Below are 12,065 nucleotides of genomic sequence, written 5' to 3'. Positions count from 1 at the left end.
AATAGATATCCACGCGTGACATCCATAATGTTTCCTACTAGGATTTTTGTAAAGTCACTCAGTTCAGAAAACTGCAGAATCATTATCCGTGCCACAGAGGGGTATCAGGTAATTCTTTTCATTTCAGTATTTCGTGCAATAAATTTATCTGATCAGTTGTGCAATGTACAACAAACCGATTAATACTTTATGAATCAGCATCTCAAGGCTTAAGTTTTAACATTAGCTTCAAGCAACGACCACTTTCTCGTATATTCGAAAACTTATTTAAAAAATGGCATTAAAATTTTCATCACATAAATTACATGTCTCTTCATTAGCCAAATTAACACGGATATTTATTGGTGAATTATTTTTTTATTATAAACTAAGACAAAAATTGTCGATTCAATGAAATACGTCTAGTTTGATAACAATTTCATTGTTTCAAGTCATGAGATAGTAATTACAAACGTGAAGCTGCTGATTCCCCAGTACAAGTATCAAATCAAAAGAATATGTGTTTCTTTTCAAGAATTACAAGGAATTACCTCAGCAGTTAATCTCAACGATCCATATGGGACACCAATCAGTTATCAGTAGCCCCAGACTGTCTTATATTGCGGCTGAGCAGCTGTATCTAATCAGCAAAGGTTGTTGACATATGACGGGAGATTCTAGTCTAACGGGAGACGGGGCTCGAGTGGGAGGTAGGTACGTAATACTGAAGGTTATAAATCTCTTGGACATTAGCTTAACGCTGTTACTTCAGTCTATTCGCAGCGCTGGAACTTACCACAGGAATGGCTAAACGGGCGATAAGACTATCATCAGGCTACGAGATGCCCATCTTGGGTCTAGGCACATGGGAGGTGATTTAATAATATCTTAAATAATTGTACCACCAGAGATCCAGAATACAATTGTCCATTGAATCTGAAAAAAAATCATTATAACATCTATGATATTTTGATCTCCTTGTACTTACTTTGTTGTCAATGGTATCAGAAGATTCTGTTTTTGTTCTTCCAGGCGAAACCAGAAGAAATTGAAACGGCCGTAAGAACGGCTTTGGAGAATGGTTACAGGCACATCGATACTGCTTTCGTTTATAGAAATGAAGAAGCCATTGGTATGACTCTAAAAAAATGGTTTGAAAATGGCGGTAAACGAGAAGAATTATTCGTCACGACAAAAGTAATCATTGTGACGGGTTGTTCTATTAAGAAATATTAAGTTTTATTTAATTTGACTTGTCTGTCTAGCTACCGTCTTATGGTCACGGTGCTGGCCAGGTGGAGAAGTACCTGAAGCTCTCTTTGGAAAGGCTTGGATTGGATTACGTTGACATGTACTTGATTCATGCGCCCTTTAGCGTTCTTAAAGATGAAAATGCTGAAGCACCGCTTAAGCGCGACGACGGAAGTGTCGTGCTGAACTTAGACACCGATCCCGTCGCTGTATGGAAGGTCTGTAATGAATATAATGCAATAAATTATTTATGTATTATTGGTATTAAGCTAATAACTGTTTTTTGCTCATAGGAAATGGAAAAGCAGGTGAAAAGTGGACGGGCCAGGTCGATTGGTCTGAGTAACTTTAACGAGGATCAAATTCTTGAGATAATAAATAATTCAGAAATAAAGCCAAGCAACTTACAGGTAATTATTTGAATTTTGATTTGGAAGTTGGTAGTTTCTTCTTACACGACATTTCATTTTGCAGGTAGAATTGCATGTTTATATCCAGCAAAAACCACTACGTGAGTTTTGCAAAAAGCAGAAAATTGCAGTGACGGCGTACAGTCCTCTGGGTTCGCCAGGTTCCAAGACATTTTTCCAAGGAATGTCCAAATACGATCCTGACAAGTTTCCGAATCTACTCGGTCACCCGGTAGTGCAAAAAATTGCCGAAGCCCATAAGAAAACAACTGCTCAAGTTCTACTGCGACACTTAGTTCAGCAAGGCATTATTGTCATTCCAAAAAGTTCCTCACCAGACAGAATCAAGTCCAACGCGGATATATTTGATTTTGAATTGTCCAACGAAGAACTAAAGCAAATGGATGCTTTGGATCGTGGGGCCGCAGGTCGCATTTTCGATTTCCTGTTCGTCAAAGGGTAAGCTGAAGCCACTGTAAATGTTTTACGCCACCTTATAGTTTCAAGGCATTGACTAAATATTTTCTATTTGTAGGGTCGAGAATCATCCTCATTATCCATTTAAGAGCGAATTGACGCAATAGATAAATCCAATGTTTCGTCGTGTATCTAAAAGAATATTTAAACTATAATATCACACTTTTGTTTTAACTTTATATCCAAATTTATCCATTAGAGACCTCGAACTTTTAAAATATTTTCGTTGATTGTGAATATCTGATAAAAATTTTCGAAGCAACGCTTGATCTACTTATCTTCGGTCAACGATTATTATCACGTCGTACTGGTTCAACCGTCCAGTCTACTTTATCGACAGTAGGTAATGACGTCGATAACACGTTGCATCACTTATCGATAGATCCGGAACATTGTTCGCGGCACTTCCTTCTTTGCCCTGATACCGTAGTGACATCTGTCAAGGACAACCTCCATTACTGTTCAGTTACCCCACAAATCCGTAGAATCAAATAGGTTGTACCTATGTAAGGGTAAACAGTCACAGGTTGAAATGTTGAGAATCTGTAGTAAATAACGATGCGCTTTGATTCGAACGGGATGCCGGCAAGAATCGGTTACTGTGATTGCTTTACGAGCGGGAGGTCGAGGTTCGTGCTCGTAGTGGAAATTGCCGTTACCCGTTCTCGTTCAAACATTCAGTTTCACTTTGAAAAGGGATTCAGTGGACGCTGCGTTGTCGGACAGGGACACCGATCTGAGCGGTTGAACCAAAGGAAGGAGAGGTTGTGCTTTTCGTGCGTCACTTACGTTTCTGCTTGCTAGACGTTGTCCCATTATAGATAACGTTACTGTCGGCGGAATCGCGTACGTCGACCGCCCGAAGGAGCCAGCAACAGCGAAAGAACACAGAGTAACGAGATTTCTTCCATGTCATCGCTTTTTGAATCACGTTTCCTTCACGCTGCTTCTCCCTTCTGGACTCTGTCTGAGCACTCTCGCTACCCTCGCCAGCCATCTCTTGCCTTTATACACTACATACGTGCGATCGCGTTAATATTTATACCTGATACAGCTATATGTATGTATATTATATATTTATTGCGTACGAATATGTGTATATGTCTAAATAATATAATATGTATTATAATAAAGTACAGAACAAATGTCTCCCGGTGCTATCCTCGATCTTCAGGATACTTACTTCGCATTTGCTAAATGGAAATATGTAAGAGCAGCGAGGATTGAGAATCCCTTTCGTTTTGCGGAGCTCGCAAAGCGTTCAAAAGCCTCGAGAGACTTGGCGAAATACAGGTAACTGGTGGTTCTTTTCCATTTCGTAATTCTCTCTCTCTCTCTGTCTGATTTGTTCGTCGAGACATAAATATATGTATATATCTTCTAGCATTAAACTCTGAGCTCCTTAATATCTATATCTCTATATTTTTCTTCGACTCTGTATCTTATTCCTTATGCTTCTGATTCTTCGCGCTTTACCAAATCTTGCGTAATTCAATGCCTATACATAAATCAACAAGGATGATATACTTGAGACTGCCGTAATGCGAGTGCCAGACAGTTTATTACTGTCTCGCGTAACCATCCGTGGCTAAATGGCAATTCCATTATTTTCATAATTTTTATTTCATTTTTCATTCGTTGTCATCGATAATTTATCACGGAATCGTTTCAAATTATTCGTGCACGTATTTTTTCGCTCACGATCCAACCGCTTTTTGTTTTCCCCTCGTCGATTTTATCTATCGTTTTATTTTTCTCTCCTTTTTTTCCCCTCCTCTTTATCTCTCACTGGTCCATATCTGCGCCCAACAATTTCCCCGAAGCAACCTGAAGGGGCAGAGTGGATCATAGCCTGGGCAAATATTGCTGTATCCAATACACAATAGACCACGGGTCTAAATTGATAAGGAATGGGGGAAAGTTAGTGAAAGGGGTGAATCAATATTGTAATAATGAACGCAGACGCGCTACCAGTGAATTCAACATGTTAATGGCCTTTGGCAAGAATTATTAGGGGTGAGATGCTGTAAGCAGGGGGGTGAAGTTGGGAGGGTTCCCGTTGAAATCTGGCAAACTTTTTCTTATTTTCAACCGAGGGGGTTTAAGTTTTTTTTTTAATTTTTATTGCTACCCCCACGTTCGATTCAGACGATTAGATTCTAGCCTGACCCATGACGAAAATTGAAAAATAATATTTATATACAGCAGTGATCGGGGAAGGGGATGATATTTTTTAATAACTGAAAAAAAGTCCCTTACCAGCCATACGATTACGATTCTTCGTAGGTCGAAGAGCGAGGATAAATTGAAAAAAATAAATAAACCGAAATGCGTAGAAACTCTTGAAGCGCGAGATCACCTTTAAAATCCACTTTTGCTCCCCCTTTAACTTTTCCCATGTGGCCTAACGCGAAATAGTTTCATCCCCGAATGGCGTATATCTATCCCAATTCCGTCTCCAAGAGTCGCCAAGTGATTTTCGGGGCAAAGGAATTCCACCCCTTTCCATGGCTGAAGACACAAGGCTGACTGGCAACCCCTATTGCCACATTACCCTTATACAGAGTCCTGGTAGTCGAGAGCCCTCCGACCTCTGACCTCTATTTTCGTGTCGGCGTACGTGGCGTTGGTCGTGATAGAGGGAGAAGAAACGAAAAGAAAAAAAAAAAAAGAAAATAAAAGATAGAAAGGTACGACCCACTTTCCGAAAACAGTTAAATTATCTTCGATGCCATTCGATTTCTCTCACGGAATAACACACCACTACGCCATCCCCAAAGAGAATACAGGAAATAGAAAATCCCTGAGTGGAGATCGTATCCCGTTCCTGCAGCAGGCTACCGGGTGTTTCAAAGTATCAAGTTCGTTCAATTTTCATTATTGTCTGTTAAACGTTCAAATTACGAATTATGATAAAATATATTTTTTTTAGCGCAACACAAAATACCATGCGTACACAGTCGGATCGAGGGGCGACAGTCTTATGTATTACAACGTAAATAAGTCCCCTGAATCCGAAGGGTCTTTAAGTCCGGTGAAAAAAATTTTTTGAAAAATGTTAATGAAAAATTTCAAAATTATTTCTCCCGCACAGAAATGGTGTTACGATAGGTAATTATTAAATTCGTAACTCCTATGCGATTTTCCATTTCAAAAAATCCTTTCCTCTCCGTTATTTGCACAGAGTCGCGCGTATAAATTTCTTGTTTATTCTTACCGATAGCATTTACATCCTTTTTTTGCTTTTTCAGGATCCACATTATTTGCCTCCATCACATGTATTTGCTCTACGTGTATACCCAGTCTAGAGACGCATCGGGCTCTTTCCACTTATGTATCCTTTCATCGACAAAGGGCAAAAGCATATCTTTCCTACGATCGAATAAACTATATATCTCCTCCCCCTCTCCCCCCCCTCTCTCTCCTGCCCCTCTTCCCACTTCGAGAGATGATTTCTCTCTCTCTCTCTCTCTCCCGCATGAACATTCACGCAACTCCAGGAATCAGAAATCCACCAGACCGGGTTACCAAGCATCGCAAGGATTACCTATGTATTTTCCACTCGAGCTGAGTTTATTAGAAAACTTTTCTTAATTACCAGTTTTCCAGACGAAAAGACGAATTATATTGGAAGAACGTCCGATTCCTGGACATTTTCATCGCACCGGACCAAAATAAAAGAGCAAACCCGATATCGATTCAATTTTGTCAATATTGATTTCTATTTATTTTCATCTGTTTGCTTTTTAATTTTAGTGTTGCCGGAAATTGACGGAAATTAAAATGAAAAATGATGAAGAAATGTACCACGTCCTTATTTGCCGTCACTCCGTATACGTGACTTCTTTTTTTGCAATTGCCAGTGAAAAGCTCGTGGACAAAAAGCACACCGTAAGTATTCTAATTCCTCGTACACTGGTAGGTAGGTATACGTGTCCCGGTCCATAGTCGTCGAGTAGAAAAGGCGTGAAATGGCCAGTCGACGAACGAGCAGCAGCCTCCGCTCGTTTTCCTTCCTAGAAAGAAAGAAAAAAAAAAAAGAAAAAAAAAGTGAAAAACCATGAGTCTCTGCTGGCCGAAAAATACTCATTTGAATAGGCGTCCCGAGGCAAAAAGTGGCAAACATTCGCGTCGCGTCAGTGTCGCGTCGTAAATCATGGCGTCTAGGACGTCGGAATGTTGCCTGCGGTGGTTGCAGAGGACAAGGATGAGTGGAGAGCGAAGAATATTAGAAAATAGTGAAAAAATGTGCTCGTCAAGAAAAAAAAGCAATATATATACAAGGTCGAAAAGAAAAGTTAGAATATCCGAAATAACGATAAGCCCTAATTCACTTATGGGGGGAAATTTGTCGACAGCCACCTACGCCAATGACACGGCTAAGTATGTAAACTTGGTTTTCAACGTTATCCTATGTCGACAATAAGTGCGAGTGAGACAGACTTATGGCCTTTAGAACTTACGGAAGCAAGACAGAGATTGCAGTATCGGCCAATTTCGCGACTGAACACTCGTATGGGAATGGACGCTGTATCTCTGTACTTGGCAATAACTGAATGGCCCTGTAGCTCTAACTGACCAGTCGAATAGCATCGACAGAGGCAATAAGAATGGCGAGCAGTTTTAAACGGCTTGACGAGACCTACTGGATGGGAGCGCTAGGATATTTATCAGGGCCGTACCTATCGACTGTGTACCCACGTAGATCCCCTTTCGTCAGGAACTCGTAAAGGGTCTCATAAATTTTAACTTCGATGAGCTCAACGTGACTTTTTATTGCGATTAACTTCGTGCCGCTCTCTTTACTCCTTTGCCTTCTTTTGCGCCTTGTTCACCGTATAAACGCGTTAAGCGAATCGAGCGATTGTGCACGAAGCTTTACATTTTAATTTTATTCACACCAAATAATTCTATGGAAAAAAAAAAATATTTCAATAGGAACTAATAATTCGCGAGACTGCATTTTTAAAAATATTTTTTTAATATAAATTTTTTTACCTATACATATTTATGTGCTTGTACAGTATTAGTCGTATGTACCAACTGTACACAACGTGATTCGGGCGCGACTTGAAAATTATCAACGACCAGTAGTGGACGTCATTGATTATGGAAATATATGATGGGCGTGATGCTTCCGAATCAAGATTCATTTGAATAATTCGTGACGTCACGCGAATTCGGTGGTCCAATAGCGATGATAGTATCGATTTGCCTTTGAATATATTAATCGGTGTTATTATTTATTGTACACCGCATACATACGTACGATAAATCGGTGTTGTCGATCTTTACTGATTTTACTCCGCTCCCACGCTCCGTCGCCCAATTCTATCTTATCAATATTCCGCGTATATGTACCTCGGGTAAATTCAATCAACTTCTCATTGAAGTATTGACATGTAAATTAATTCGTTTCTGTAATTAGCATATGCGCGTATGACAGGAAATATCATGATTCGTTATCATGCTAATATATTTATATACTACGCCAATGTATTTGGTAACTATATATGTGTGTATATGCACGTATCGTTCTTACCTGCTAATTGTTATACGTATATTTATATACGTGTGTACATTTAGTTATATTATATTACGTAATTACGTGCTCAGTATATTATATATCGTTGGGAGGTTTAACCTCAAAATAGTTGAAGGGGAAACGTTTAGAACTTCCAAGGATGACAGGACACGCGCATCATGGTGATTCATCATGGTGGTAAGGCGGCAAGGGATCTCGGTAGAATATACAAATAGGGTGAAAAAAGAAGGTAAAATTTTCCTAACCTATTATTCTCGACGGTTCTACCTCCGTTTCTTTTCCATTTTCATGTAGACGACAAAAGACTCGTGGACACTTTTGAAAAATTATTTCGACTCCTTGAAAATCTTCGAATGTCATTGTCGCCGATAGTCGGTGGTAAAGAAATTTGTTAAGTATTTTTTTATAACTTTTTAGGCCTTTATTCGTAAAAAGTTGGAAGATCGTTGGGGATGTATCAGGGACGACATTGTTTCCTGTTTGAAGTGAAAAATTTCGTAGTAGGTACACAACTAGAAGAGATACCGAGAAATCTAATATTCGGAGGGATGCAGTATGCACTTGCACTGAGCACTATGCTTTACTGCATCCCCTTGTGGTGTATACAGACCGTACTGTAGGACGGGCATTAGGGTTTATATATGTGTATTTACGCAGTGAAGACTATAGCTCGGTCGCAGGCCGTATGTTGACACAATAGAGACCGCGCGCCGTAACTGGTATAAAATACACCCCGTGGCTCGGCCGGTAACGTAGAGCACGCTAGTGAAAACTTGAAATAAGATAGGGAAACTGGGCCAGTCGTAGACAAGCTGTCGCGATACTTGTGTCGCGTTTTCATGTATCTGCGACACGGCGACGAGAAGGTGAACACGAGAGATACGAGAAATAAAATGCGAGAAAGTGCAACAAAGTGGATGCATACGTGTATATGTATACAAATATATATACCTATATGAGACGGCGCGACGAATAACGTACGGGGACGGTAAAGCTGCATTCTTAAGGGACGATGATAAATAAATATAAAAAAAATATTTTAACGAATTAATTTTCTTTTTCATAATTCTCCATGATTTCGTATTCAGCTCTTTTACTTGCAGCTAGACTTTTTTTTAACAGGAAAAGTCAAAGATTGTCTAAGTCCTGTCTTTCGTTTCGATTATTGAATTATTTTGACCGAACGATTCGATCCTTAACGAATGCTTCATAGAAAAGCACCTCTTTGAGATTTCAAAGGGCAATCGAGTAGTGGGAATTTTTGAGCGATAAAAAAAAACCTATGTATTATCCACTGGAGAATTGAAGCTGTGCGTCAATTTCCGTCAAGTCGTCTTTCGCGTCGTGGAATAAGGATGAAAGGAGACGGGTAGATACGGCACTGAAGAGCCCAGAAAAATTCTTAAAAGCGAAATATCCCCGGAGAAGATAGAGTGAGATGTACTGGGGGTTGATGGGTAGAGAGGTAAAAAGAAAAGTATTTTAAATCGAAGTGCCGAAGAGTCACACAAAGACGGATCGTAGACCGCGTTTCTTAACCTAAATCGACCTAACCTATTCATGTACTGGGGGTTGATGGGTAGAGAGGTAAAAAGAAAAGTATTTTAAATCGAAGTGCCGAAGAGTCACACAAAGACGGATCGTAGACCGCGTTTCTTAACCTAAATCGACCTAACCTATTCATTCGGGAGCCAATAATCTTGGCAAATACATTTTAACGTATTTACGGCTCGTCGAGTATTCTCCTTGATAAGAGCCGAGTTTTAAAATGTCCCGGAAGTAAGGAGCGAGATGAAAAGATAGAGAGAGAGGGAGAGAGACAGAGTCAAAGAAACGGTAAAAAAGAAATAGAACTGTCGTCCATGACGACGAGTGGATGTCGAATGAGATACAGTAGCGCAGAGGTGTGCACGTGTGTATATATGTATACACTTTTATACAATTATAGTAACTGTGTACGTACATATATAAATTGAGACCAAGATAAAGGAGCCACAGAGGCGTAAGGTGCTTCAGTTTTACTTGGAACTCCCCCCCCCTCACCCTCCGCCCTCCACCCCTCACAACGTCATTCCTCACACCCTCATCCAACCCCACCTGATAATAGATGTCCCTTGGAAAATCCAATTATTGCATTAAGTCGAGATCCACTTCGTGGAAGAGGGGCTGCAGCTCCGATTTGCAGGTAAAAGGAAGAGAAGGGAGAATAAAGGCGGAAAAATAAGAAAGAAAAAGAGGAGGACAAGGAGCTCAGCGTTTTTCAATGGGAAGTCAAAATGGAAAACATTTTTCATCGCGTTGACAATTTGCGCAAAATTTTTCATATTAAATTTCTTCTGATACGCGTGTTATTTTTCTTCAAAAAAAAAAAAGCGAGATTCATTCGTGGACAATTAGATGTATTTGAATTTATTTTCTAGGAGATTCTTTCTTTTCTTCACACTCGATCGGTAACCGGTTACCCGTTTCTAGGGGAATTTTTACGACTAGGAATATTTTATCGCGATTCTTTTGTTCTCTTGTATCTTTCACGTGAATTACTCTTCTTTAATTAACTATGTCGTTTTTACCTGCTCCGATTGACTTTTATACAGTTTTTATGATCATTTTACAATTTTCTTTGATACAGTATTATTACTTGCAATTAAACCAGAACGTTTTTACCGCTCAGTTGGTTCGACTAATGGTACTACTATTTTAATTTACCTAACTGCCGCGAGATGGCGACACTTGCTACCTCCTCAGCAGAAACGTGCAGTTGCTATTCGAATATCATTTAACGTACTTCGTTACGTTGCTACTAAACGACATAGAACACTTTACAGTTAATTGTCGTTTCTATCCAAAGCATTTCGTAACTGCATACTGTTATTTAATACCCCGTTATCCGCAGACAGGATAATAGGAGAGGAACTGGAATAACTTTTTGGAGTTTCTCATTAAAGTGGTATTATCAAGAGGAGATGGTTTCGGGGTGAGTAAATGAACAATTTCGTGTGAAACTAAAAAAAAAGTTAAAAATAAATCAGTAAGAGAATCCCTACGAAACATAGCAAGCATATGCAGTGCCAATCCCCCCGGCCCCAAAAAAACAATGCAACTTAAAACGGTACCGATATCTTAATTAGAAAATCACAATAACGTTGAACCAAGGAGAAAAAAAACTTCTAAACTGAAACGTGAAGAAAAGATCGAAAAAAAAATCTAATGAAATCCCAGTAGAAATTCGCGCCAGTTGCATTACGGATAACAATGGCGAATCTCGAGGCAACTCCGACTACTAATAGCGTTTAAATAAAGGCTGGCGCAAGGCAGACATTGGCGTGGGCGCCGTCACTATTCACCCATTCTTTTTTGGGGCCGAGTTCTCCACGTCGACCCGCTTGCAAATGCAATGCAAATACACCAGGCTCGGGTAGTTTGAGCAGCAGAGAAAAGGGTCCCGTGAAGGGTATAAGAGTACCGTAACCGGCAGGGCTGGCGAGTGCTTGAAAATTCTCTAACGTTATAAGACGCATATATTTAATCCCACTATTTTAGGTTAAACCCGGTTCCAGAGACTATTGTAAATAAATATACATAACAATGCATGAGTGGTGTATAAAAACACATAATATTAAACAGAGTCCAAAGTTATTAATACCACGTGACTTTTATGAAAAACTGATAAGCACAAAAATAGTGCATTACACACGTTATACGAGTTGTGAGTATAAAATGAGTAAAACAGTGAAAAATTGAAATCTTTATAAAAATAAATAACAGGTAAAATTCCTCGAGGAATTTAGCTAAAACTTAACCGTTTGGATTATCCGTCAAGGTTGTCCCGGGCAGAAACGTATTTTTGAGTAAAAATAAGCGCACGGACGGAACCACCTGTGGAAGGTTCCAAAAAATACGAATAAAAATGTCTCACAAAGCAAATTAATATAATTACAGGCGAAGCGAGTGAAATTCATTTTTCACGTTAAAAATACGAAAATCCCAGAATACGTCGAGGAAGCAGGCAGAGGGAGAAAGAAGAGTGAGTATATAACGAGCTAAAGGGAGAAAGAAGGAATGAAGAGAGGGAATGAAAGAAAACCAAAAAAATCCTTTTTTTTTCAAATAAAGGTAGGTGCCTACCTAAAAGCAGAAACGCCCGAGTTAAGTTGGAAAGAAAATTCAATAAAATCTTTCGAGTGTAACGAGAGACAGGGAGAGAGAGAGAGAGAGAGAGAGAGAGAGAGAGAGAGAGAGAGAGAGAGAGAGAGATAAAGAAATAGAAGCAAGAGAGAAAGAGAGGGATTACATTCCAGCACTGCGAATAAGGTTGTTGAGTCCCTGTGAGGTTGAGAAGGTTTCAGAAGGTATCAGTCGTGGATGTGAAAAGGTTAGAGTGGGGTAGTGGAGGGGTGGGCGAG

At 39.6% G+C, this 12,065-nt stretch overlaps 1 protein-coding gene across 2 annotated transcripts; it reads left to right on the top strand.

Annotated features, from left to right (window-relative positions):
* The first annotated feature begins 523 nt into the window (after window positions 1–523).
* On the top strand, window positions 524–3,508 carry LOC107262960 (1,5-anhydro-D-fructose reductase-like). Of its 2 annotated transcripts, none has more exons than XM_015729706.2 (7): window positions 524–693; window positions 752–851; window positions 1,012–1,176; window positions 1,245–1,448; window positions 1,524–1,640; window positions 1,705–2,099; window positions 2,176–3,508. In XM_015729706.2, the coding sequence occupies exons 1-7, from the start codon at window positions 644–646 to the stop codon at window positions 2,222–2,224; spliced, it is 1,080 nt and encodes a 359-aa protein (XP_015585192.1). In that variant the 5' UTR covers window positions 524–643; the 3' UTR covers window positions 2,225–3,508. The 2 variants fall into 2 exon arrangements, with proteins under 2 accessions (XP_015585192.1, XP_015585193.1); XM_015729707.2 differs by having other exon boundaries at window positions 560–689.
* Window positions 3,509–12,065: the final 8,557 nt, after the last annotated feature.

This window comes from Cephus cinctus, unplaced genomic scaffold (genome assembly GCF_000341935.2).
Source record: "Cephus cinctus unplaced genomic scaffold, Ccin1 Ccin1_scaffold0129, whole genome shotgun sequence".
Classification (NCBI taxonomy): Eukaryota; Metazoa; Arthropoda; class Insecta; order Hymenoptera; family Cephidae; genus Cephus; species Cephus cinctus.
This window is presented reverse-complemented; position numbering and strand designations above follow the sequence as displayed.